Genomic DNA, 26,004 nt, shown 5'->3' with positions numbered 1-26,004 from the left:
ATTTGCCATTGTGCTAATGCATTACTGGTGCCGAACTTTTAGAAATGTTGACCAGCAAATAAAAGGACAAGTGGTAAAAGTTGGTCACTGGAGTTTGATAACGTCAATGCAGTTCATTCTCCTGTTATATCTCAGGTCAATACTTAGCAATTATTCTTTTTTATCTTTTTTATAGATATAAAATTATCCCCATCAATATTTGTCATAATCTTGACTATATATAGTTCATTGTACTTGTTTATGAAATAACATGAAAAAGAGTTGAATTGTGTTACACTTTATTCCCTTGGCATCTTCATCGATAGTAATAGTGAAATACCATCCTTCCAAGCTTTGTTACTCTTACTTCTTGAAGCAATATTTTAGCAATCTTTTTGGATGTACCATTATCTACATTTGAAGCCATATTATTTTAATTTAACACAAACCTTAAACTTAGACAGATAAAAATAAAGAATTAATCTCTAAATTATGGACTCTAAAGAATATAAATATTTATAGAAAACGATAATATAATATAAATATATAATTATAATTATTAATAATACTAGTAGTTTAGGCTTTGGCCCTAACAAGTAAAATTTTGCATAAATAAACGTGGATGGGTGGCATTTAGTTTAGTTAGAGAGTTCGAGTCTGAGTCCCTCTGAGAAGTAAAACCCTCTCTGAACAGAATCCTGAGGCAGTAATGGCGTTCATCGAGGACGGCATCGACCTGGACGCGTCGGACTTCGCGGCGTCAGTTCCGCTGAAGAAGGTCCCAAACGGGGACGTGTTCGAGGCGTCGAGGGCGGGGGACGTGGAGCGGCTGCGCTACCTGCTGGAGTCTGGTGTCAATGTGAACGCCCGCGACCAGTGGGACTCCGTTGCTCTCTACTACGCCTGCCTTGCCGGCCACCTCGACGCTGCCCGCATGCTTCTCGAGAGCGGCGCCATCTGCTCCGAGCACACCTTCGACGGCGACCGCTGCCACTACGCCGCCCTTAATCTCAAAGTCCGCAAACTCCTCAAGGCCTTTGAGGCCCGCCCCCCTCCCTTGGCCCCCTTGCAGGCCGCCCTCCGTGACACCTTCCTTTCCTCCCCCGCTAACCGCTCCTTCTATGACCTCTCAGACACCGACTTTCATCTTCCGGGTATGATATCCCCTTGCCCTTTCTTTTTTAATTTCCTCTGTGCCACAGAATTTTGAACCTAAAGAAAATAGTTTTGTTTTTAGCTGCTCAAAGTGTTAGGTCAGAAGAATTGTGAGCTACTTATGAAATTGAATGGCAATCATATTGGACTAATTTAAATTACTTAGACCACCAATTACGAGCTTGGAATTTTAAGATATGACAATATCATCAACTGCATACAATAATGATTCTTGAGCCACTCTAATAGTACTGTATTTCTCTTTTCCGTGCTTGTTTTCTAATGTGGAATAGGTATGTCATAGTTGATGCTTTAATGTTGCAAAGAGCAAACGATTATAATTGTGTTTTTCCCAAATAATGATATTGTGTGGGACTCAATAGTGATCTTACTGGAGTAGGTATTTCATCCACCCAGGGATCCAGCCGTGGCTATTTTCCTCCAGATGTAGTTTTTATTGTACATGGAAGGCCTATTGAAGCTCACAGAGTCATATTAAGCGCAAGGTCACCATTTTTTAAGAAAAAGTTTGAGACTGATTGGAAAGATCGCAGTGAAGTGAGATTGCCACGGGAAAAATTGTCATATCCTGCGCTCTACAGCCTTATACACTTCTTTTATTCGGACAGATTAGAGATTGCCGTGGATGACATGGAAGATCTTGTGAGAATCTGTAAAGTATGCAACCTCGAATCACTGCAGAAAATTCTCGAGAAAGAAGTCATTCATCAAAAGTATGCGGAATATAAAGCGTTGAAGGATGTAGATAATTCACAGAAACGATACATTTTGCAAGGTCTGTCCCTTCCTGTAGAAGACAGGCTTCCTGCAGCCTTGCACCTAATCCTTCAAACTGCCCTTTCAAATTCAACCCTTGGAAACGGTCAAGATGATGCAGTTGATAAATTGATTGCTGGGATAGGTGCTATGAAAATGGGTAGATCTATTGATGATCTTGCTGATGTATGTGTAAGAGTTGATGGGAAAAATTTCCGTTGCCATCAAGTGGTTCTTGCATCAAGGTCTGAATATTTTAAGACAAGATTGTTGCGTATGAAGGACTTCCATGAAGGGGAAGATGAGTTATATTTGGATTTACTTCCTTGCATTGAAGAGCATGATTTGAGTACAGATGCATTTGAGAAAATGATTGAATATATGTAAGTCTCCTTTCTACACAGTAACATCTGGAACTTTGAAATAGTGGAGGGACAGTAGTTGATAACTTTTCTTTGTTTGCTTATTATCATCTATATGTTATCTTGTAAATCATGATTTTTCCTGATTCATATTAACCTAATATGTAATCTTTCTGATATGCAATCATTTGCCTGGTTTCACCTTGTATCTTCCATACCAAGTTAGAATATGTAATCTCTATTGAATGAACACAATCAATTGTTTTCTAGTTGCAATATTTATTCAAACATCATGCTTGTTTTAAGTAGTTTCTGGTTGAGTGATTCTAATTTGTGAAGATTGATTGTTTTGAGTTCATTCATTATTATTATTTTCTTGCAGGCCATTTTTTGTGTATTTTTTTTTAAATAAATGTTTCTAGAATTTTCCTTGTAGGGGTGCCTTCATAGCATGATGACATTTCTGTTTTTGCTGCAAATTTGATTATTGTAAATCTTATTCTGCTGTCTTATTGTTTCAGGTACACTGATGGCTTGCAGGATATAAACCCAGATCAGGTATGTATAATGTTTATATAGATTTCTGTTGGTTTCTTCTTGTATAGTCTTTACACTGACAGTGTGTATTGAACAGGCTGAGGAAATGTTTGACGTTGCTTCTAGATACTTATTATTTCCTCTTAAGCGTGCGGTGGCTGATGTGTTGTTGCCACACTTGGAGATGGTGTCACCCGAAGAACTGTGCCATTGGTTAATATTAGCAGACCTGTATGTTGCATTTCTGTCATGCTTGCTTTGTTTTACATTAGTGGCTGCAACTATTGTTCCTTGTTTGATATTACACTTTGGTGGAGGGAAGGGATCTGTCAAACATTTCTATATTGTTTTCTCAATATGTTTTCTATAGCTAATAGAGAGCAACTCCTTGCTCTCAGAGGAATCCCTTTATACAAACCAAGAGAATTTTCTATTGGATAAAGTATGCTTTTTGTCCTTAGCGTTTTTGAAATTCTTTAAAAATACTACTAATGTTTAATTTGATTCAATTTCACTCTCAACATTTGAAATAAATTTCAATTTTATCTTTACTGCTAGTTATTTTATTGTCAATAGTTAGTCAGCATTTTTTTCCAATTTGCCCTTAATCGTTATCTTAGTGAAATTAACACAGCAGACATAGTACTGAATGAAAAGAAAGTGAATCAGGATGATTTCTCTCCTGCTATAGTTTTATCGGATTGGAAAAGTGCCGAAATCACAAGGAAAAAGTAGAAGTGTTGACTGAGAGTTGGAGAGCCAGCCTCTTCTAATTCTGATCTGATTCCTTACTCTAATGCCTACCTCCCCTTCCCCCATTCGGTTACTATTAATACCCCTCTTCTTCATTCTTCCCTCACTAACTGTACCAGGTGGCAGGTTAGTTACAAAACCCACCCCAGCCCATCGTTCACTCAATTACATTTTGGTCCCTAATTTCTAATTAGCTTGATACGTAATATACCGTAATCTTCAAATGATCCTGCCATGCTTCTTACCTCCAATGCTCAAATGTCTCCATCACATTTTTATTAATTCTGATATCAGAATGCTTCTCCCCCTTATTCTGTTAACATATTGATAGAAATAACACTTAACTATACAGAGAATAGTTCCTTGGTTTCAGACTTAGCCCTCTATAGATTGCACAAACAATGAAAATGCAATGAAGAGATATTTCACAGCTTCCTCCCCTTATATTAATCCCCAGTTTAACTGGATTTTCCTTTAATAGGATTCATAGCTTATACATTCCTGCCTACCTGCGTTGTTGTAACAGTGGTTGACTTGTAGACAGCTATCCTTTCTTCCATAAAAATATTAACCATTTGGCCCTATAATGCTTGTTTCAATATTTTTCACTAGTATGCTTTTTTAATTCTGTTCAAAACATTTTAGGCTCAAATTATGAAAGTAGTCTTTGCTTAGCAAGCTTTATCATAATAAGTACTTTGCTAAGCTATTTTTCTGAAAATATGGTGGAATTTGAACTAATATATTGTGGTGCTTGTTCCTCAGATTTCATTATTTCCTGCCATTTCTTGAGCTGGAATTACAAACTTGAATTGTAAATATGATTGAGTGTAAATAAGAATTACCCAAGTGATATTAATTCCTTTGTGCAGAATCTATCTTGGTTAGTACTAGGCAGTGTTTTATGTCATATATTCTGTACTATGCTTTTTGTTGTAACATGGACTATTAGGTGGTGGCAACTGGTAAGATGTAAAAAACTAAGGATATCTAGATATGAATGAAACCTTAAATGTGTTGTATGGAAATTATGTTCACTTAACTATTTGGACGAATCACACTATCAGAAGAACTGAATGTCATGATACAAATGGTGTAATTGGCCTTAAAATTGTTACAGGATGAAATTACTCTTTGGTTAAAAGCATTTGTTATAAAATTAAATTGTCTGTCTTGGAAGTGTTGTGCGCCTTCTGTGGTAACTTATGTATTTGTAATTTATGATGTCATAATTGATATTTGTTCTTGTGATTTCACATCTAATAATCATGTAGCGTGCTAGATTATGTTTTTGATTTAGTTATAATACTACTGAGAATTTCCTTGTCCAGGTATGGTGTTTTCAAGTTTCGGGAATATTGTCTGGACACCATTGCTTGTAACTTTGAAACATTTGCTGATACCAAAGAGTTCAGGGCAATGCTGTTGACTTTCCCTCCACCATCTGGAGACTCCTCTCTTCGTACTACTGTCCCAAGCATGCCTGGATCTGATCTAAAATCGGATCAAGGAAACCTTCTCGATGATTTGCGCGAGAAATGGCTTGAAATTGAAGCTGCTGAGCTCGACGAGAGAGATGAGAGTGCGTTGCAATTTGATAAGCGGCTCGAGATGCTTATGCTTGTTGCTGAGCAAGAAAAATCCGATAATTCAGAAGCTGATGCTGATGGTATGGATGACCTCAAAACGTTGGGTTTGTCTCCAGACAGCACATTAATTTCAGGTGATGCAGAAAGAACTGTGATAAGTTAATTGGAATAAGATGTATAGCTTTTCTTTGTCAAAGATAGTAAGTTAGGTGGCTCGGAGTTCTTAAGTTGGGTTTTTGTAACTTCTGTTGCTCGAGCATTCATTTATTCATACGGCTCTTTCATAATCACTAGGTAATCTTAGACATCTTCAATTCTTATAGTTATACGAGTGAGTGCGTGCACTTGTACTTTTCCTTAAGCAAGATTTGCACCTAAGCGTAATAAATAGAGTTCCGAGTTCAGGGGGTGAAATTATTGTGCTATAAAGTAACTTCATGTGATCTACAAATCAATTCAATATCGACTTTATTATGTTTCCAAACACACCCTTATGTATGGCTCAAAGGAAATTAAGTTGGTATTCTTTTTCAAAAACAGAAAACATGAGAAATATTGAAATTAGAAGAGGCTGATCTCACGTATGATATATAATAAGTTAATAAAAACAAATGTTTAATTGTTTATTTGTTACCAAAGTAAGTTGTTAATGCTATGCATATAGACATAGTGTCTTTATTTCTGGTCACTGTCTAGCCGGGATGAGGACCACTCGACCCCGACCTCAGTTTACCCTCATCAGGTGACCTTAGATGCTACTCTACATACTCTCCATGATTCACCGTTCAGGCCTAGCATCGGTATCAATGGCCACTGCCACTGAAGTTGACGGTTGCTGTGATACCAGACTGCTGTTGTCTTTGTCACCTGTGGCTGATACTGTCCGGAAGCATCCCTGCAGCTTCCTTCCACGTGACATCTGTTCGCCCTGTCTTCACAGGACACGGCTCCCTCATCTTCTCTGATCGAGCCAGAGGGAGCTTCTCCTCTTTGTGCTCCTGTTTCGCTTTCAGAGGCTGCGTCTCCTTCAGGTCAGGTTGCTGGAACCTTCATGGCGGATCCACCCTGCTCCATCCTCACCAGGGTTGCAGCAGAATACGCCGTCCTTTTCAGTAAATTATCAAAAATGCTATTTGTATTTGTATTCCAACATGTATTTTTTACTGGTGGCTGATTTTGGTGTACACGTAGTATAGTTGGTAAATTATATATGTTAGATTACTATTAGTACTTCAAATATCTCGTCTGTTTTTTTCTATTTTGTTTTTGTTCTTTTCTCGAATTGTGCTTGTTAAGGGCAATTTCTCTAACAAATCTTATAAATTGTTGGACAAATGGGGAAGTTAACAATAAGGGCCAAGGGGACTTTGGTGATCACTCTGTCGTTGCCATTACAACACCATCATTGTCTTCTGATTTTGCTGCAGATGAGGGGTCTGTACTCGCAGCAAGTGGTTCGGTTGAAACAAGTTTTGCAACGGTTGATGACGAAACTGAGTCAGGTAGAGATACCTTTGTTTCACGCAATCCTTTACTTGAACTGCAGACGCTCCCAAAAATAAATTAGGAAATTGGATTTTGACAGTGAAGACTAATCTATTCTGTGAATGCTAGCCTGATAAGGTTTTCGGTGATAATAATTTGAAAATTTTGACTGTTCTATTTACATGCTGCCTTATAGAAAAAACAGCACATCAGGATCTCTAAAGATTAAACATTACAGCAATTTAACTAACGAAAGGATCACTACAATAACATCATTGTTACCTTGAAATAAGGAAAATCAAAGAATAGCATTTTCAGGTTCTTTGTTGTGCCAGACTCCACCACAATGGCATATGCTCCACAATGACATCTTGGGTTGTCACCTTTAGCTGTCCGATTCCTCCCTCCACTGGATGCGCTGCCAATGCTTTGATCAATTCTAACACTTCTCCCTCGCAGGCGACATGGAGTTGACCAGCTTCCAAGGGTTGCCATGTTCTAATATGACCGCACAGAGGAGGCCAGGGACACTTAACGTTTGACGAAACAAGTTAACACGACATGTAGGACAGTTTCGGGGACTAATGAAGTAATTAAATTTAGTTAGAGAGTAAAATGCCTCATCCGAAATTATTTGAAAACTAAAACAAGTAAATACTCTTGACAAAATTAAAACAATTTGGCCAATTCCATTATGTAGAACTCTTTATTGGAATTCTATTAAATACTTTGCCTACTATATAGAGGAAAGGGTTGCTCATGGAACTAACATGTGTTGAAGGGAGCTCCATGCTAAACAATTTTTATAGTTTTCAACTACACCAAATTAGTACACGTTTTTTTTCCATAGTATTTCCCAACCCAACAAGTCGAAAACTAATCTATTAATAATCGAAATTCCATTTAAGAATTTGTCATTGGCAAATAAATTATTGTATGCACTCAAGCCTCCCGCCACTTGATTAAGTGAACTAGTGAGCTAACTACTAAACCAATCCAAATTAGTTGAGGGCATTACTTTTTAACTCGTTTCATATGGTTTGAACATGTAGAAGATCAATAGAACATCCAATTAGGAGGATAGATGAGATGAAAGGTAATCAGAAGGCGAAAAATAAAAAAAGACCTAAAAAGACCATACATGAAGTAACAAAAGGAAATTTACATGAAAATTATAGACATGATACAGGATAGAGTTCATCATATATGTTATAGTTCAATGACATCGTCTGGTCATGTAGTGGGATAGTTGTTATTGTTGTTGATGTTGTTGTTGTTGTAGTAGTGTAATTGCATAGTCATTGGAAAAAATTGTTTGCTCAAGAGATACACAAACCTTTCTTCCAACCTACATTAACACCTAACTTCTATGCTTACCTACCCTTGCTTTTTGTAGAGCCAACAGCAGTTGTTCTATACTTAGTTCAACAAAGTCTACATTTGGAAGATTAAGAAATTGATGATATTCGTCTTCTATAAAGTCAATTTTATTCAAAGTTGCTTTATAGTTCATAGCAGCTGATCTTGGGTGACCTTTTGCAACTGATACCTGCAAAACAAGACAAATCATCATGTCAGTATGTCACCTTAGTAGGATGCACAAATTCACATGTTTAGATTAGGTAGTATTGTATCTTGGAAAAAGATTTTCCTCCGATCAACATTTGGGCCTTAATGTGCTCAAATTTTCAGGAGAAGACATACAATATCAGATTATTGAATCCAACTATCTAAATTAATCCAAAATTTCATCCCAATTGGAAAGAAATCAATTCCAAGAACAATTCATGTCTTGTATTAGCAACCCAAAACAAAATCCTATTTTTTTTTGTTGCTGCTGTTGTTGATGTAAAATAATAACCACCCAAAGAAAAAGTACACTCAGGGATTCGTAGAATCATAATTATGCAGCTCAACAAATCATTTCATCTAAAATTGGAGGGAACTTACGCAATGCCTTTCTCCAAGCTCGAACAGCCAAAATCTCCACTCTGTCATAGGCATTCCTTCCACTTTAGCTGTAATATTAGTCCAGCATGTGTGAGTAAACTCCACTTTATGCAACTCTTCAGTCAGTCCACTCCCTATGGCTTTAACGTATGCTTCTTTTAGGCTCCAATACCTGGAAAATGTCATGATACATCGATAAAGAGTTCTTAATATTAAGCAGATAAAATATATTGTGAGATCTGTGATTGTCTCAAAACAAATATAAAATATATAATTTCAAAGACTATCTTTAATCTACGTCTACATTATACAGAGATGAAGATCTTAAGGATCGATCAAGTCATTCATGGAATTTTCATCAAGAGGGTGGAGATAACAGTTCTTTGAAATAAACCTAGGCAAGCATACCAACAGGTTTATCAAAGCATCGCAGTAGTTGAGGAAACAGTGTGCTCATATTCTTGAAATATGATAGGAAGCACTCTATGTTTTGTATATTGCAATCGGGTTTTCCCCAAACAAATGACAACATTGAATTTTTATGGCATTTCAAACGTGTTAAATTTTGAAAATGCAGAATTGAGGTTTTTTATTTTGGCAACAGAAGGAAAAAAAACTATGTAAAGATAGAACAGAAGGAAAATAGCACTAAAGAGAGAGCAAAATCTCTTTCAAGGTAACGAAAAAAATCCAAAAATAAATAAATAAATAGATGCAGAAAATTTTCAATACTTAAGAAAAAGTTGTTCACTCTCTAGAAACTGGAAGTCCGGAACAGCAGCAACAACAAAATCCAAACCGCATGAACATTTTGTAACTAAACTATTTCCTCAACAAATATACAAATAGATCACGAGAATACCTGTAAAATTCAATTAATACATCATAAGATGTGCCAGCATTAACTATATTGTCCCATTCCAAACTGGAAAAGTATGACGCGAAGAAATGTATGAATTCTGTAATTGTTTCTCCCTGTGGTATATCATAGGAGACAATGTCTAACCCCACAAGGTATACAGATTCGGATGCTATGGCCACATAGTCACCATGATGAGATACATTGAAATTAAAATTAGGTAATCCGAGACCAAGTTTATCATAATCCTGAAGCAAAACCATTTAAACTGTAAAGAATAAATAGAGCTACATGGAAGCAAATAGAAAAGGTGGCAGAAGAACACAATATGAGGAGTGATAGTATCACAATATAAAGAGTGATAGTATGAGTGTAAGATATATGCCAACATCTTAATACAAGCATCTCCATTTATTCAAAATGGATAGAAAAAATATACCTATGATGAAGAATAGAGAATCTGCAAAGCTTTACGTGATTTAAGGAAGCAAAACAAATCAACACTTAGGAGACAAGCACTTCTGGAAACTAGTTTAATTCTTGTTATTCACAATCATAATGTTAAATACAAGTAACAAGTTATACAACGTTGTTTCAATCACTCAGAATTTGTCTTGAATTAACCATGTAATATGCATGAATTTTGAATGCAACTGTCAATGAAGAAATTTGATACACCCATGAATGTGCGCAGAGAAGATACAACTATCGAAAATCCTAGAAACTTTGATCCCAATTTCCATATCGTGCAAACAAGGTATTGAGATGATCGGTTTTAGAACAATATCATATGGTGTGATAGAAAAGGCAAAAGTACTAATCCTTATTTAAAATAATGTTGGGCCCCAAACAATAATCATAAAGCTCATCTGCGAGATACAAGCTCCTCACTTTTGGCATAACTCAGAAGGTTCAGGGTCATTTTCATGATAAAAACTCGAGATAGGCATTATAAACTTGCGAGTGATGCTCCTTAGTGGGTTTAAATGTGCATAGTTTTATGAAAAGGTAAGAGAAGTACTATTATGCCAAGCTAATATATCAAGGCTTAGGTTATTCCTCGTCCTTCCCAAGGTTGGTCCTAAAGAGTTGGTAGCAATATATAGAATCACATATCCCTCATGTTCTAAAAGAAATGGAAAATAACAGCAAAATAAAGATCAATGAAATGGAAATAGAAACAAAGTTTGACTTTCATCAAATTGAAGAAACAATCCTGCTACGCGTACACCCTTTGTACCAGACACCGATTTGACACACTATAAAAATACGTAGGATCCATTAAATATTATTCGTTATTGATCAAATTCAAAATCAAAAATCAATTTCAGTTAGAAACTTTCAACATCACAATTTTTATAAGAGCCAACAGTGTCGTGGAAGAAAAAAAACGTTTAACCTCCATGACAATATCAATTAATGTCTCAATTGTTAGAGAATAAAACAGAAGATAAATCACAAGAATTTCTAATAGCAAGATTGAAAAGGGGAATATTATGAAAAATCACAGTAGGTTGGTGAAGTAAATTATGGATGAATGACAATGCTACATGATTAAATTTTCAATGGTGTGATTGAAAGAGTGAAAATGAGGAAAAGAAAGCATGGAATGAGTGTGATTGGCTTGAAAATGAGCAATTCTTCATTGTTAATTAAAAAAGATAATCTGCAACTAAGTAGCAAAGGTTGTCTACAAAATAGGGGGAATGGGTTGGTTTCTAAAAGTAAGGAAGCCAAAGGGGGAAAAAAACCCGTACACGCACCATGTATTATTTTAATTATTGAAGAATAGTTGAAACACATATTAATAATAAATATGGTATACTAATATAGGTGTGTGGTGTGTTTGGTGTATGAATAGTAATAGTCATACCACATATGGCTTGCCCTCGGGTGTTCGCTTTATGGAAATTTCACTAAGTGGGATTCGCAGAACATCAGATACAAGAGCATACTGAAGCATTCTGCTGACAAGTGCTCGTTTCCTATCTTCCATTTTCACAAACCTGGTACCCACCAGTACACACCATTAAGTGTTTAACAAAAGCCAATCAATTTGTGCAGCAACCAACTACAAAAGCACTTGAATGTATGTACCTGGTAACAGAGGAGTGCTCGTGGGAAGGAAGGAAAGAGAGGGGAAAGGATAAGTCAGGGGGTTGTGGGTCCCACTTTGAGATGTCCACCACCCATCTCCTTACGCCTTCCTCCATTCTCATTCCTAATGGTTTCCTTTTTCTTGCTAACCAAAGAGGCAATTCTGTTAATATTTCCCAATTGAATGGAAGAGAGGTCTCTAGCCACGGAGGTTTGAGCAGCTAGTTGCTCAACAGGGCAGCAACTCAAGGCAACTTGTTAAGAGCACTTTGCGCTCATCTCACTTCTGTTTTTTCCAACCTCATTAGTAAGGTCAACACATCATAGGATACAGGAAAATGACCTTTCCTTAAAGTTCCCAACAGAACAAACTTCAGACTCTAGAATATTAGTTTCGAACCTCACCTGTGCTAGAAAATCAAAGTTCCAAATATCATAAGCATTCATCATAATAGGAGTCCATAATATCATTCCAAGTCATATTACAGCTTCAATAATCAACTTTCAAAGTTCCAGTTTCAGAAAGTATCTATATAACTATAATCTTGAAATTAAATCGTTATACCCAAGAACAAAATCCTAAGGACCCTTGTCCCACCCTGATAACCATAGATAACACATAATATGATAATAAAATAACGAAATGACTTCAAATCTTGAAATAATGAACCAACTGAAACACAGAAATATTCAGTATTGAAAACTATCTCATCAAATACATGTATGCTAAGCATTTAAGCAAACAATAAGAAAAATAAGACACCACAATTTAGTCAAACTGATGATATACTATCACTCGAACATTGGCCTCTTGAGGAAGATCTCAAACCAGCATGTGACCAATTATTCCCAATAAAACTTATGTTTTATAAGGAGAATCATCAATGAACAAAATAGACAACTTTGGGCATTGCTCACTCTAGAATAGTTCTTGTGTAGTTTCTTTCGGCAGTTTGCCTAGTTAACTAAAAAAAAGCATCTTTTAATTTTACTAGAAAATATTTATCAATACTAAAACAATAAAATGTGTGTTTTATAACGATTATTAGAAATTAAATAGAGAGGGTTAAATTAAAGAAATAAACGAAAAGAAAATGAAAACATTTGCTGGTTTTATGGGATTTTTTTCAAATATTTTGTTCTCACATAATTCACCAATGTCTTAGCTTCACTTTTAAAAGATGCATATTATCACTCATTTAGTCAAAACATTTTTCGGTTCTATTATCAATAACGATTTCATAAACAATAAAAATATATAATATACCTTCCTGATCCGCGAACGTGAGAGAATGAGAGAGAGAAGAGCAATGAACAACTTCCTAAGAAGCAGCAAAGGCCAAAGAGAATGAGAAGGGAAGAGTTAAGGCATAACCGCATAAGGGTTCAAAGTGTGAATTAGTTAGGCAGTAAGAGAGTGCCTTATAACTTAAGGTGCTGAATGAATTGGCTGAAATTGCCTTAATAAATATTGCAAGTTCTGTAAATTATTGCCTCACAAAAAATCAAACCTGATTTTGGTTAACCAAAAATTTGGTTTAGGTTAGTAAACCAAACTGGTTTTATATATTAAAATCGGTTATAAAACTAATAAATCGGTTTAAAAAATAAAAACTGGTTTTAAAAAAATAACCGTTTCCTTTCTATTTAAAACCAGTTTTTTTTAATTATTATTTAAAAACCAGTTTTATACAAAATCAATTTTAACGTATAAATTAAATTTTAGCACTTTGAAAAATCAATTTTAACTTATAAAATACTACTTTATTGATGGATTAGAATATCATAATGAGACACAAGGTTATTTACAATAGGAAAAAGGAGGAAATTATACATATTGTAGTTATGATTTATGAACAGATGCAGAACCTACTATATAGGATAAACAGAACATACTGTTAGATTTTAATTACAAACAGCAGTTTCTTATTCATCAAACTTGCTAAAAACTGATACCAGAATAAAAACACTTCAAGACATATGAAACTGACATAAATATATTGAAATAAGAATTGAACTCAAGATGATAACTGGTTTGAAACAGCTAGCTCCAACTTCAAAGTTTTTTTTTTCTGATAGAACTGAATGCGGAAGCAGATGAGTAAAAAGAGAGAAAAAAGAAAGTTAAAGGGAATTATAACCTTTTAGGATTGAGAAACAGAAGGTAGCAAGAGGTATAATGAAGAATAAGCTAATAGTGGAAACCAAAGCATACATGATAAATAGAAAATGGAGTTAGTTATGGCTGCAATAGTATATTGTCATTGTGTCTTACTATTTCGACTTACATCTACCCATTCAACTTTCTATTATAAAAGAAAGTCACACATATCATATAACTACTGACAAATAAATATCATTCATATCACTGTTCCTTAATAAAATAAAATATGAGTGCATTAACACCAAATTGACGTATTTGTAACACAAATTTAATCAAAAGTCTCAAGACTAATCATCATTGTAACTGTTCCCATTACAATAAATATGCAATATGATCATATGAGCAAAATAAAACATACCTAAACTAGAACAAATTGAGAAGGAAAAAGAAAAAAAAAGATCCCAATAGTCATATCATGTCAGTAGATGAGAATACAGGGAAGTAGTATTATCCCATATTCCCTTGAAAATAAAGTAGCCTCCCATGTTCTAAGCAAACTCAAAAATCTCATTCAAATTTACAAATGGCCCAATCAAGCAATCCAGATGCTACACAGATACATCAGATCAAATCAAACAAACCAATTCCCATTCTCCGTGGCTTTTGATTATCATAGATTATAAGTAGAATATGTACTGGCCATATCATCATGTCATAATTCTCAAGCTTTTGCTAACCAGAATTTCAATGTTTAGTGTTGAAACCAATGCACATGAACACACGCACCAAATAGTGGTTTAAATTTTTGTCTTGGAATTTCTGAACAAGCAAAGATACGGAAATCCAAAACCAGTGATCTTATAAAGTAAATCAAACTCAGCTGATTGGAACTATTAGATTCCGCTGAGAGATTCCAGAAGCCATTAATCAAACATGTAATGCTCAAAAGAGCACAACAATATGAAGTAACTAAATGAAGCCATCCCTTTCTTGAGCTACCACAACTTGAAGGGATTCTCCTAATCAAATTTATGAACTAACAAATATCTGCTGCTAAAATTCACAGCTTTAGCATAGATGAAATACAAATCAAACAATATGATCATATTAGCGTATGATCATATGATACTTCTACCCATTTATAGCATCCACATCAACAGATCAATGCTTCAAAAAACAAGAACAAAGCTACAAAATCCATAATCCCTAAACACTAAATTAAAACATGACCTACGCTCTAAGCACCACAAAGCTTCAACCCATTAGCAGGGACCAAATGTACAGGTAACTTAGACCTCAATCATTCACAGAACAGAATCAATCGTTCGAAAATAAAAAGAGAGCAGAAACAAAATAACAGTGACCAACGACGAATTGAGGTTGAGAGGGAGGAACCAAGGAGGAGGGCTACCTGAACTGACGCGACGGCAGAACTAGAACAGCAGCAAGCATGGAAGGCCGAGGTGGAGAGGGCAGTGAAGATATGGAGAGTAGACGCATGGAGCAGAGGGAAGACTCCAGCGAGTCACCCACGAACTCCGGCAAGAACAGAAGAGAGCGGAGAAACTGAGAGACTACCGGAGCGAGCTTAGGAGTGTTTGCTGAGAGTGACAACGGTTTGAAATTCGATGAAATTTGGTTTAATTTAACTACTTCTGCAATAAGAATACATTTTAAAAATATAATAATAATTTTTTTGATATATTTAATATATTAAAAATATAAAAAATTAATTTTTATAAAATATTTTTTTTATAATATATTTATAAAAGTTGATAATAAATAAATAAATAATTATTTAATATTTAATATTTTTATATTATTTAATATGTTTATACGATTTTTTTTTTGTTATTTTTATGTATCATATATTTGCCTCGCCGCTTAAAATTTCTGGATCCATTCGGAGTGACAATGAGCCAATGAAAGGGGAAAAGGCAAGTGCAAGAACGAGGGTGGAGGTGTTACGACTACGGGAGGCAAAAGAGCAGCCATCACCACGAAGCCAGAGGAACCTTAAAGGCAGACGAAGAACCAATAGTGACAGGGCTCAAATCCATCAACGGTGATGGGAGGTAGAGAAAGAGGAAGAATAGTGAGAATGGCAGAGGAAGCAGTAATGACACCGATGAAGGCAGAGCAAATGGTGTGAGTGAAAGGGAGTTGGGTTAGGTGGGATAAGGTGAGGTAACAGTGGCTACAGGTGGGGTTGGGAAGAGGTGAGGTGACAGTGGCTGATTCCTGATAAGGCGGTGGTGGCTGCAAGTGAAGTGGGGTGATAGTTTCTAGAACCCATTTTTAACAAGTTTGTTTTATTTTTTTGGAATAAATTTATTTGTCTTCTGAACATTCATAGTGTTAGGGATAAATAGCAATTGAGCCAGTAAGTTAAAATGGCAGAGTTAGTTAGCTATTATTGAAAACAGTTAATGATTGTTAGTAGTTATTATAAAAACTACTGGAAAGTTTTCAAATGATCCAGTCACCTTTACTGGAACTCTGAAGTGCTATGTACGGTAAAGTAACAGGTCAAAATTTTGTCTTGTACCAAATTGTGTAATATCCATCATGTCTTTGGAAAAAATCGAAAAGTGACCATAGGGGCCAGGGCAGGTAGCTGGCATGAGCTGCAACAAAAATTGAAGCCAGCTAATGTAAAATATGGCTCCATGGGCCTTTTTTTGAAATTTTTTTGGTCGGGGATGCAGTGGACCTTAGAAGAGCGCGGAGTGGGACAAGGTTAAATCATTTTGGTTAACAAAGAGGAAACGTTGTCGTTTCCAAAATCCCCAATGACCAAGGTTAGGGTGAGCAGGCACGGGTGGAGTCTTGGAGGCTTCCCTAATCCGTCGTCGTGTTGCTTTTCTGTGGTTGCAGCTCACTCCATCACGCCAAGAACAGCAGATTTGTATGTAAAGGTAGGGATTCACAAGTACCGTTTCATCGTCGTAGTGCGGGGTCTTCATCTTCCGAAGGTCAAGAGCCCATTTCCTGCGGTGTATTTTCGGACAGTAGTTGTAGAAGAAACAATCTCCGGTCGTTGGGGCGGTGGGAGTTAATGTCGTGTTGCCTCTGTCGTGAGTCCAATCGGTCATCAAGAGTCGCCGTTAGTAGGGTCGAGGTCAGGTGAGTGTGCTTGTGTCATGTTTATTTATAGAAATTTGTTCCGTGAGCTGAGTTAGCAGCTGTGGCTCCATAAATTTACATCGCACCGCATCTGCCCTCAATATTAATATACCCGTTACTTTTCAGCTCACCGTTTGAATAGGTTTAGGGAAGACCTTACACCGTTCTACTGTGCTTCTACCACAAAATAATTTCAATAAATCTACATCCTCTATATTTTTAACTATATATCTCAATGGCACTATACCATGCCACTTCAGAATTCCAGTAAAGGTGATTGGATCATTTGAAAACTTTCCAAACTACTATATAAGACTAAGAGTCAATGTAACAATTAGCTAATGAAATTATTTTCTCTAATTCACACACTATGAAAAGAGTTTTCTAGATCTTTCTCTCTTTCTCTCTCCGCTGCTGTTTCTCATTCTCTTCTCTGAAGAGTTCTGATACCTCACACAGTTAAAAAAATAAAATGTTTACTCTCTTCTTTGCATAAATAAGAAAAATACCAAAGCATAAAAAATAAAACACAGAACTTGTACCCAAATATCAATTCTCGAGCTAAATCGATTTATTGCGTCTGCAGCTATTCCAGAATCTATCACGTTATTAGTTGAGCCCATGCTAACTTGATGTTGTAAAATATACAATTACAAAGCATGATGTTTCGGATGGTAGTAGGCCCACGACCTTGCTTAATTTGAAATATCAAAATGATGAATTGAGGATGGGTTTTCTGTTGTCAAATTTATTCTGCTAATCAAATCATCAACTGACATGGTTCCAAGCTCCCCACCGAATCTAGATCTAACTGTAACTGATTTTGTTTCAACTTCCTTTGCGCCAACAACAGCCATCAATGGAATTTTCTGCTTCTCTGCATTTCTTATGAGCTTTGCCAGGCGTTCTCCATGGCACACTTGAGCACGGATGCCTTTCTTTTTCAGGTTATTGATCACATCATTGCAATACTCAAGCTGCGTGAAAAACAGAAAATGCATATATCTACCATGAATCATATATCTTCCCTTTCATTTTTTTTTTTTTCGTTTTCTTCCATGTGGGAATATTTCCCCATAACCCATTTACCATGCATGCATAAAGAAAACATATATATACCAAAGTTGAGTTACGTTACCTGGGCATCAGTAACAGGTAACACCCGAACTTGTATTGGAGAAAGCCACAATGGAAAATCACCAGCATAATGCTCTATGAGAACACCAAAGAATCTTTCCAAGGATCCAAGCACTGCTCTATGGATCAATATAGGTCTCTTGCTTTCACCATCCGAGTCAACATAGGTGATGTCGAAACGCTGTGGTAAATTAAAATCAACCTGTTGAAATTTAAGTGAAGTCAAACAATTGGGGAAATAGTTTAATGCAAAGAGTAATATAAAAAACTATCCAGCGAATACTTTCTGAGAAAAGATGAAGCTTAAGCATACAATTGTTAATGAATGAATCTCACACCTGTCAATCTGTCATTAATTTCAAGTAACTGGATAGAGGCACAAGAATGGTTTTATGTCTCAATTTGAGCATAAAATTAAAACATTGACAATAAACAAACCCGCCAGTTATACTAAGTGTTGAAATTAGTGTTGTGGCATGGATTGATAAGGGTAAAAATAAGCTCTTCCCAATAGGGCCATGCCAAAGGAATGAGTATAATTTACAAATGAGTTGTTTTATATTTGAGGAATGTTAGATGACCATCAGAATTTTATTGTTTTTGGCCATCAGATAGCCATCAATACTTAAAAGTATGTTGTTGGATTACTAGACTAAAGAAATCAAGTTGATGGCTAAGTGATGGCCGAAAATAATAAATTTTGATGGCCAACTATTATTTCTCTTTATATTTAAACAATTATCAAGTTAGGAATTGCCTGTATGGTTGAACATTGCCACTTCCTACCAAGAGCATCCTCAATCTTGAGATCAATCTTTGGCCCATAAAAGGCACCTCCCCCTTCATCAATTTGATATGTCCAACCTTTATCATCCAAAGCATCTTTCAAAGCAGAGATAGCTTTCTCCCATATATTATCATTCCCAACAGCTTTTTCAGGCCTTGTAGACAAATTTACTTCATACTTGTCAAAACCAAATTTCAGCAGTATTTCTTCAGTGAGATCTAAGACACCCCTTATCTCATCTTTAATCTGATCCTCCAAACAAAAGATGTGTGCATCATCCTGTAAAAATGACATCGAGATAGCACAGCCAATCTATCAGCATACAATGTACAACAAGGCTATCCTATATTTAACATTAACAACATCACATGCCACAATTTTTCCCCCCTGTGAAAAAAAAAAAAAAATCTAAAATGGGTGCTTTCCGCATGAGGCTTTCAGAAATATGGGCCAGGAACATCAGATGTCCACAACCTTTAACACTAAATCAAAACTCTCAGTAAGTAAAAGCCAGAGATTTGTCTTCCACTCTTTTAGAAAAACAGGATCAGTTATAGTATTTAATAGTTCAGAAGACAATGAGCTATGTATAATGATGGCAAACCTGAGTGAAACCTCTGACCCGGAAAAGCCCATGTAAACTTCCAGATAACTCATATCTATAAACGGTTCCCAATTCTGCCATCCTAATAGGAAAATCTCGATAGGAATTCAGCTTCCTTTTGTATACCAAAATATGATTAGGACAGTTCATTGGTCGAAGCTGATAGATCTCATCTTCAATGCTCATCTGATCATACATACTCTCCTTGTAGAAGTCCAAATGACCACTAATCTTCCAGAGTTCAGCTTTTGCCACATGTGGTGTGTACAGAAGATCATAATCACGATCCATGTGAATTTTTTTCCACAAATCTTCAATTATGTCCCTCACAATGGCGCCTTTTGGGTGCCAGAAAACTAAACCCCCACCAGCATCATCCTGCATAAATAAATTTTAGTCACACAGGCAAGATTTCATCATGAATCAATAGGTTACTTACCCACAAAATTATGAATAATAAGATATCCTAACAAATCTGCTTCATCATGGAAGCAAATAAGAAAGGAAACCATAATGCAAAGAACATGCACCTGAATTGAAAACAAATCAAGATCTTTCCCTAGTCGCCTATGATCACGACGCTTAGCTTCCTCCTTGAAGTGAAGGTAAGCTTTCAATTGTTCTTCATTCTCCCATGCAGTACCATATATCCGTTGCAACATAGGTTTCCTTACATCTCCTCTCCAGTAAGCACCAGCAACAGATTCAAGTTCAACCGCTTTCTTGTTGATTTTACCAGTAGAATCAACATGAGGTCCGGCACAAAGATCCCACCATTCCTCACCTTTATGGAAGAAAGGATAAAGTTACTCCTCAGGCAATATTCTTCTTCAATGCAATGTCAAAAACTGCAAGGCAATCCTTCTAAGCACACGCTTTTACACTTGCAAATTCACAGTACCAATATCAGACATCCTACATTATCCATTTATATTGAAGGATTTTCATTGATCAAGCTAAAGATGCAAAATAGTGCAGATTCAAAACATTCAAGCTTAGTGGCTACATATAAAAGCCTCCAACCCACAAAAGATGAAAGTTTAAGGGAATGGCAGGGAAATGGAGGGCATATAGTATAAAATTTACACTACAAGTCTTCCCTTCCCCACCCTTTTCTTCAAAAATTCAGCTTACAAACAATCCCTTAAGAGACAACAAAGAAATAGAGCTCCTCTGCTCCACTGAAGGTGACAAACAAAAAACCAGAAATAATCTTTTACCAATTTAAAGGATCCGAGAACAAGAAATATAACATGTCAAAGTAAGAGTTCACAAGCAAAATGCAGCATTGTGGTCTGATAGAGAATTAAGGTATTATGCTAAACTTATGTGGCTGAAGAATGTACAAAAGGGGAGGATAAGTAATCATCAGATAGATGCAAAAGATATAGCTAAGACCAAAAGGGATAGATAATGTAGCGGTGTATACCAATCCCTTTTAATATCAGTTAAAGGAAAACCAGTAGCTGCATGTCAAGGGGATGCCAAATAGGCAATTCTGCCAAACAAAATCAATTGTGGAAAAGGAATCATTAAAATTCCTAGAATTTCTTTCTAACCAAATACACCAAAGCACTACAAAAGCCTAACATTGCCACAGAAACTTTGCATCTTTACATGAACCAAAACCTCCAAGCTTAATGAGTAGAAAATTATGCAAGTCCATGTCCATGGGACAAACCCAACATTCTCCAAATATTGGGTGCAGATTAAGAGTCTTAACGGTACACTTACACATATTAGCAGACAAAAGCAATGAGGGACCTGCACTTCTAGAGCATCATTAGAATTAACCCAATTAAGAACAACATTCCAAGAAAAAGCTTTGAACATAGGGAGATTTAAACTGGCAAATGAGTTTGTTCAAGAGAAATCTTATGTGGATGACAATGTCTTTGACCGCAATACTATAACCTCTTCAACTGTGGGATAGACAAGGCCACATACATATACTCTCTCAAAACCTCACAAGGTGGGACCCTAGTTTAAAAGGTCATATTTTTGAAATATAAAATCCATATGAAAATGCAGCAACATAGAAAACCCATAAGCGGTTAACCTATTAGCATTGAGGAATAATAATTTATTACAAACTATAATATCCAACCGACTCAATCAACAAAGAGTTAGGAACTGAAATGTAAAGGAAAGTTAAAGGTTTTGACTTTGTAAAGAAAAAAATGGGATGGATACCAATATTGACGAGCCCTTTCAGGAAGTTTGACTTGTAAACCAAAGGAAACACATAAAGCGAGAATATTAGAGAAAGGAGAATTTAGAGAGTTCAGAGCATTTGGAGAGAGTGAAACTCTGAATCTGAAAAGCTGTTTTTATTACTGAATCACAGTGGTACGACTTATTATATACGGAGAGATTGTAGCTTGTGGTGTAAGCTAGGCAGAATAGCCTTTTCATATATTAGTTATGACAGCTGTAACTAACCGTAGTTGTCATATCATAGCTGAAAGAGGACTCTAACTAACTCTTCTAGACTCTTCTAGATTATGCTAGCTTACTATATTAGAGAAAACGGGTCTGCCACAATTTGGTTGTTATGTGGGATATAAAACATGTAGCAGTTTAGAATTCTATATTTGGGCTTAGGTTGTAGCAGTTTAGAATGACTAATATAAATACACACATACAATTTGACTAACAATCATGAAGCTGGTGTATCTATACAGCAATCCTTTATTAGACTAGAGTCTCACCAGAATAACTATACTAAAACATACTTGTCTATATGAAACATACATGCACCTAATCCACACTTCAGTATACTCTCTTTCTCTCTCTGTCTAAGAATACGTACAGAAGACACTGGGGAAAAGAGCTGGAAGCCTACCAATATGATAAATCGTGATGGGTTCTTCTTTAATGCTTTCCAAAATCTCTATCTTGTAAGGTTCATTCAGAGCCATTATTCTCCTGAGAGCTTCATCTCTTGAAACTTCTTCTCTTACAAGGGGTAAATTTCTTCCAATTATTCGATCCTACAGTCAATTAAGAAAACATTAATTATATTCTGTGGATACACAGCCTAATGGATGGTTTGAGAAGAATGTGACCATAACAAGTAAATAAATCCCAAATATAAAACTAATAGATTGACTCAACTTACCATCTCCTTCTTGATTTTCTTCAAATCATTATCAGTCAAAGACTCGATATCGAAATCATAATAAAACCCATTTTCTATCCAAGGCCCAATTGTGACTTTTGCATCAGGAAATAGTTTTTGAACAGCCATTGCCATCACATGTGCACACTGTATATCTGCAGCTTGTTAGTCAAACAGCTGAATCTAGACATAAAAAAACATTCAGTAACCTGTACAACAACTAAGAGTCACACCACAGAATTAACTTTCACTATTTATGAAAGAACTAAAGTACCTGTTTCTCATGAAATTCTACATACTCATGGTCAGTTTTCTTTATTATAAAGCATCAAAATTTTATTTATAATTATGAACAACAGAAATCTGAATTTCAAATTGAACTCGCTAATGCTAATAACATCTACGAATGTTGCTTGACTTGCTTTCACCTCTTACACTAAAAATGAATACGTAAGGAAACAAATAATAAGTGAACAATGAAAATCACAGATAAAAGATCGATGCAATACATTTTGGTATCCACAGCACAAGGTATCGCCAAAAATACTCATATATATCTTTCATTCTTACCTTACCATCATGTCCCTTCAGGGCCAACCAAATGTTCTTAGTGCACTACTAACGAATACCTCACTACCTCAAGTCCAAAATTAGTGATCAAAATTAATTATGCTCAGCAATTAAGGAATTGATAAAGAAACATCTTCATTTTAGGTAAATTGATCGATTGTAGTTATCATAAGTATTTATTTATTCATGGTTAGATAAAAGTCATACAAAGTAGTAATTTTTGAGGGTGTGAACTAAAAGCACGTGTAAAACTGTCCTAAACTAATATATAAGAAATTAGTGTAATTATAAGTTTTTTTTTTTTGGTGACTGTGTAATTATAAGTTTGCAGTCAACAAAAACTTTTCATTTCAATCTTATGCGAAACGAAGAAGTCACATTACCGTGTGGCGAATCCTGAGAAGCGTCTCAGAAGATTCGTTAGTTGGAAGAACAATTTTGTCCTCGCTCCCCCTCTGGTTCTGGTTCTGGTGGATGGAGGAATCGGTGGCAATGGCGAGAGTGATAAATGAGGGGCATTTTTGTCTTTTGGCGCGGTAGAGGTTAAGGATGGAGCTGGAAGTGGTTGGAGAGAATAAGGTACCGTGAAGTGAAGCGAAGCGCGGCGTTGAGTGTGGTTTATGGAAATGGAAAGGGAAAGGCGTAGAGGATGGAAGAGGGGAAATGGCAAAGGGAGCAGCCATTTTGGGTGAACGAACCAAAAAAGACCTAAGCATATCTTAATATCTCTATGTGTAGTGTGACTAACTGTGAATCTGTTATGTTTTATGCGTCGTGTCTCGTGTGAAAGACTGAAAGGAAAGACTGGAAGAGGAAATATATGGGTGTGCATGGGCCGGGTGAAATTGTGTTTGATGTGATTTAGATCCAGTCCGAAATATATACCGGACTTATTTATTAAATTCGAACTTGGTCTAGATGAAACTTATACATTTTCAGGCTACGATTATATCGGGTAAAAATCGGTTAAAAATTGGACCATTAATATTATATTATCTTGATACTTTCTTATAAACTAACATGTGAAAATATCCAAATTTTCAAGGCTCTAACTATTATTTGACAAGGTAAAATTAGAAAAATATATTAAGAATTAATTCTTCTCTAAAATTAAAGCAAAATCATAATCAATACTAATATTGTATAATAACACTAAATATTTAAATCAATATAAATTACACACATTATGTATTAATCTAAAATTTTATGTATTTTAAACATAAAACATTAACTTATAGTCTTATAATAACAATAACACAAAATATTAAGGTTTACAATACTTAAATTTCACATAAGAATAACCATCATCCATCACTAATAACACAAAATATTAATTGTGTATAATGACCAGATCACTTGATCGACTTCGGGCAATCCAAATCATGACTCGAACCCGACCTAAAATAATGACCAGGTCTATTTTTTGAGACTTTTATCCAATCCTAAACATGATAGAATTACACAAAATTAGTCCCTAAAATATTTGAGACGCCATATCTTCGAGTCGGATCGAGGCATACACACCCCTAAAGAAATTAGAAATGGGTGATGGCTGATGTCTCCCGTATTGATAAGGGTGGAGGAGTTTACATTTTGCTGCGTGGATTGACGGTTAAGGCACTAATCCAATCTCCCTCGCTTCATTCCATTTCGGGGGGAAATGACATAAAAGTAAATACGTAATTAATCCTTAACGCATAATAAACTTGCGAGTTTGGCTCATAAACTTCTAAAATTTGGTTATAAATTTATGATTTGATTTAAATTAGAATATCTTTTTAATTATTAATTTTATATAAAGATAATTATAAATAAATTTTAATTTTAATTTTAAAAATTAGCAAAATGTTAGAATTTTTTGTTATATATAGAATAATTCTTTACATAACATTATGTGATTGATTTACATTTAATTTAAGATAAAAATTTAGATGCAGCACGTGAAGTTAATAATTAAAAGTAGTTAAATAATTTAATAGATTTAACTAAATTATTATTTAATTATTTTTAATTATCAATTTCACGTAAAATTAACTATATTATTTACTTTAATCTAATATATAATTATAGCTTAACTTATTTAAATTGAAATTAAAATTTTAACAAAAATATTTTTTAATTATTATATATTTTATCTGGTAAAGATTTAACTCAAATTCTTAACTAAAAATATAACTTGATCAAAATTAAAAAAAATGAATAAAGAGATACAATAAAAAAAGAGCGTCGAAGATAAACAGATGAACAAAAAGGAAAAGATAAAAATAAAAGAATGTGTAGAAGAACACATTGAATCACTTATCTCTCCTGCATCACAGCAAAGAACACAAAAAATTCCAAATAAAAGTAAAAGACAAAATCGATCTAATACATCACTTGTCTTTTTTAGTTTTTTATACACGAAGCTTTTTTGTTTAAGATAAATACCACATCTTTACTTCTCAATCACCATTTAATTTAATTTCAAATTTCTAACTCAAAATTGAAAACTAAATTCAATCAAAATTTAAAAAAATGAAAAAAGAGAGACAAAAAGAATACAAAGAAAAGCAAGAAAAAAAAGAGAGAAATAGAAAAACATATAAAAATAAAATAGAAAAAATAGTCAGTTTGGTCTCTAAAGTTACATTCGAATCTCAATTTAGTCTTTAAAATTTTAATTACCTCAATTTAATTTCTAAATTTTTTAAATTTTAATAACGTTAATCTCTGTAGTGGTTTCTGTCACAATGCCACGCTGGACTCCACTAAAATGACGTCGTTTTGGTTTGGCGCTCAAACAGCCCAAAACGACGTCGTATCATGTCTTGAGATAGCAAACGTTTTAGTTAAACAAGCGCTGCACCATATTCTCTCTATAATAGGACTGATCTTCTTTCTCTTCTTTTCAATAGCATTGTTGCGAGTTTGACTTATCAGATTCATTGAAGTTGCGATTCTCTTTTCTCCAACCACTTCGCATTGCACTGGCAACCTTCTCTTCACCTACGTTGACTACATTTGAGGTCAGAA

The 26,004-nt window shown here is 35.2% G+C and overlaps 3 protein-coding genes across 6 annotated transcripts; 1 reads left to right on the top strand and 2 right to left on the bottom strand.

Moving 5' to 3' along the window:
• The first annotated feature begins 601 nt into the window (after positions 1 to 601).
• Positions 602 to 5,638, top strand: LOC112776511 (BTB/POZ domain-containing protein At2g04740-like). Its single transcript, XM_025820699.2, has 5 exons — positions 602 to 1,133; positions 1,535 to 2,294; positions 2,795 to 2,831; positions 2,908 to 3,041; positions 4,895 to 5,638. Exons 1-5 carry the CDS (start codon positions 689 to 691, stop codon positions 5,313 to 5,315), a joined length of 1,797 nt encoding a protein of 598 aa, XP_025676484.1. The 5' UTR covers positions 602 to 688; the 3' UTR covers positions 5,316 to 5,638.
• Positions 5,639 to 7,779: 2,141 nt separating this feature from the next.
• Positions 7,780 to 16,850, bottom strand: LOC112777549 (uncharacterized). 3 transcript variants are annotated; one of them, XM_025821956.3, is made up of 6 exons: positions 15,059 to 16,850; positions 11,544 to 11,948; positions 11,320 to 11,452; positions 9,450 to 9,694; positions 8,588 to 8,759; positions 7,780 to 8,186 (listed from the first exon to the last, which is right to left on the bottom strand). In XM_025821956.3, exons 2-6 carry the CDS (start codon positions 11,663 to 11,665, stop codon positions 7,998 to 8,000), a joined length of 861 nt encoding a protein of 286 aa, XP_025677741.1. In that variant the 5' UTR covers positions 11,666 to 11,948; positions 15,059 to 16,850; the 3' UTR covers positions 7,780 to 7,997. The 3 variants fall into 3 exon arrangements, with proteins under 3 accessions (XP_025677741.1, XP_025677738.1, XP_025677736.1); XM_025821953.3 differs by having other exon boundaries at positions 11,544 to 11,829; positions 15,059 to 16,771; XM_025821951.3 differs by having other exon boundaries at positions 11,544 to 11,953; positions 15,059 to 15,988.
• Positions 16,851 to 17,309: 459 nt separating this feature from the next.
• LOC112775677 (threonine--tRNA ligase, chloroplastic/mitochondrial 2-like) lies at positions 17,310 to 23,785 on the bottom strand. 2 transcript variants are annotated; one of them, XM_025819481.3, is made up of 8 exons: positions 23,376 to 23,785; positions 22,423 to 22,569; positions 22,147 to 22,294; positions 19,832 to 20,085; positions 19,302 to 19,679; positions 18,668 to 18,976; positions 17,912 to 18,112; positions 17,310 to 17,750 (listed from the first exon to the last, which is right to left on the bottom strand). In XM_025819481.3, exons 1-8 carry the CDS (start codon positions 23,706 to 23,708, stop codon positions 17,469 to 17,471), a joined length of 2,052 nt encoding a protein of 683 aa, XP_025675266.1. In that variant the 5' UTR covers positions 23,709 to 23,785; the 3' UTR covers positions 17,310 to 17,468. The 2 variants fall into 2 exon arrangements, with proteins under 2 accessions (XP_025675266.1, XP_072083578.1); XM_072227477.1 differs by having other exon boundaries at positions 22,423 to 22,577; positions 23,376 to 23,731.
• Between the last annotated feature and the right edge of the window lie 2,219 nt (positions 23,786 to 26,004).

Source organism: Arachis hypogaea, chromosome 19 (genome assembly GCF_003086295.3).
Source record: "Arachis hypogaea cultivar Tifrunner chromosome 19, arahy.Tifrunner.gnm2.J5K5, whole genome shotgun sequence".
NCBI lineage: Eukaryota > Viridiplantae > Streptophyta > Magnoliopsida > Fabales > Fabaceae > Arachis > Arachis hypogaea.
The sequence above is the reverse complement of the archived record's forward strand: the minus strand, read 5'-3'. Positions and strand labels throughout refer to the sequence as shown.

Bases quoted from the DNA above. Each gene is read 5' to 3' on its own strand.
- LOC112775677 (XM_025819481.3), bottom strand. From the start codon at position 23,708: ATGCTTAGGTCTTTTTTGGTTCGTTCACCCAAAATGGCTGCTCCCTTT. The intron at 22,295-22,422 runs GTAAGTTGAGTC...AATTGACTGTAG, and splicing joins AGAAAATCAAGAAGGAGATG to GATCGAATAATTGGAAGAAA. The intron at 20,086-22,146 runs GTAGGCTTCCAG...TCTTCCATAAAG, and splicing joins CATCACGATTTATCATATTG to GTGAGGAATGGTGGGATCTT.
- LOC112777549 (XM_025821956.3), bottom strand. From the start codon at position 11,665: ATGAGAATGGAGGAAGGCGTAAGGAGATGGGTGGTGGACATCTCAAAG. The intron at 11,453-11,543 runs GTACATACATTC...GGTGGGTACCAG, and splicing joins GAGCACTCCTCTGTTACCAG to GTTTGTGAAAATGGAAGATA. The intron at 9,695-11,319 runs GTATGACTATTA...GTTTTGCTTCAG, and splicing joins CCGAGGGCAAGCCATATGTG to GATTATGATAAACTTGGTCT.
- LOC112776511 (XM_025820699.2), top strand. From the start codon at position 689: ATGGCGTTCATCGAGGACGGCATCGACCTGGACGCGTCGGACTTCGCG. The intron at 2,295-2,794 runs GTAAGTCTCCTT...TTATTGTTTCAG, and splicing joins GAGAAAATGATTGAATATAT to GTACACTGATGGCTTGCAGG. The intron at 2,832-2,907 runs GTATGTATAATG...TGTATTGAACAG, and splicing joins AGGATATAAACCCAGATCAG to GCTGAGGAAATGTTTGACGT.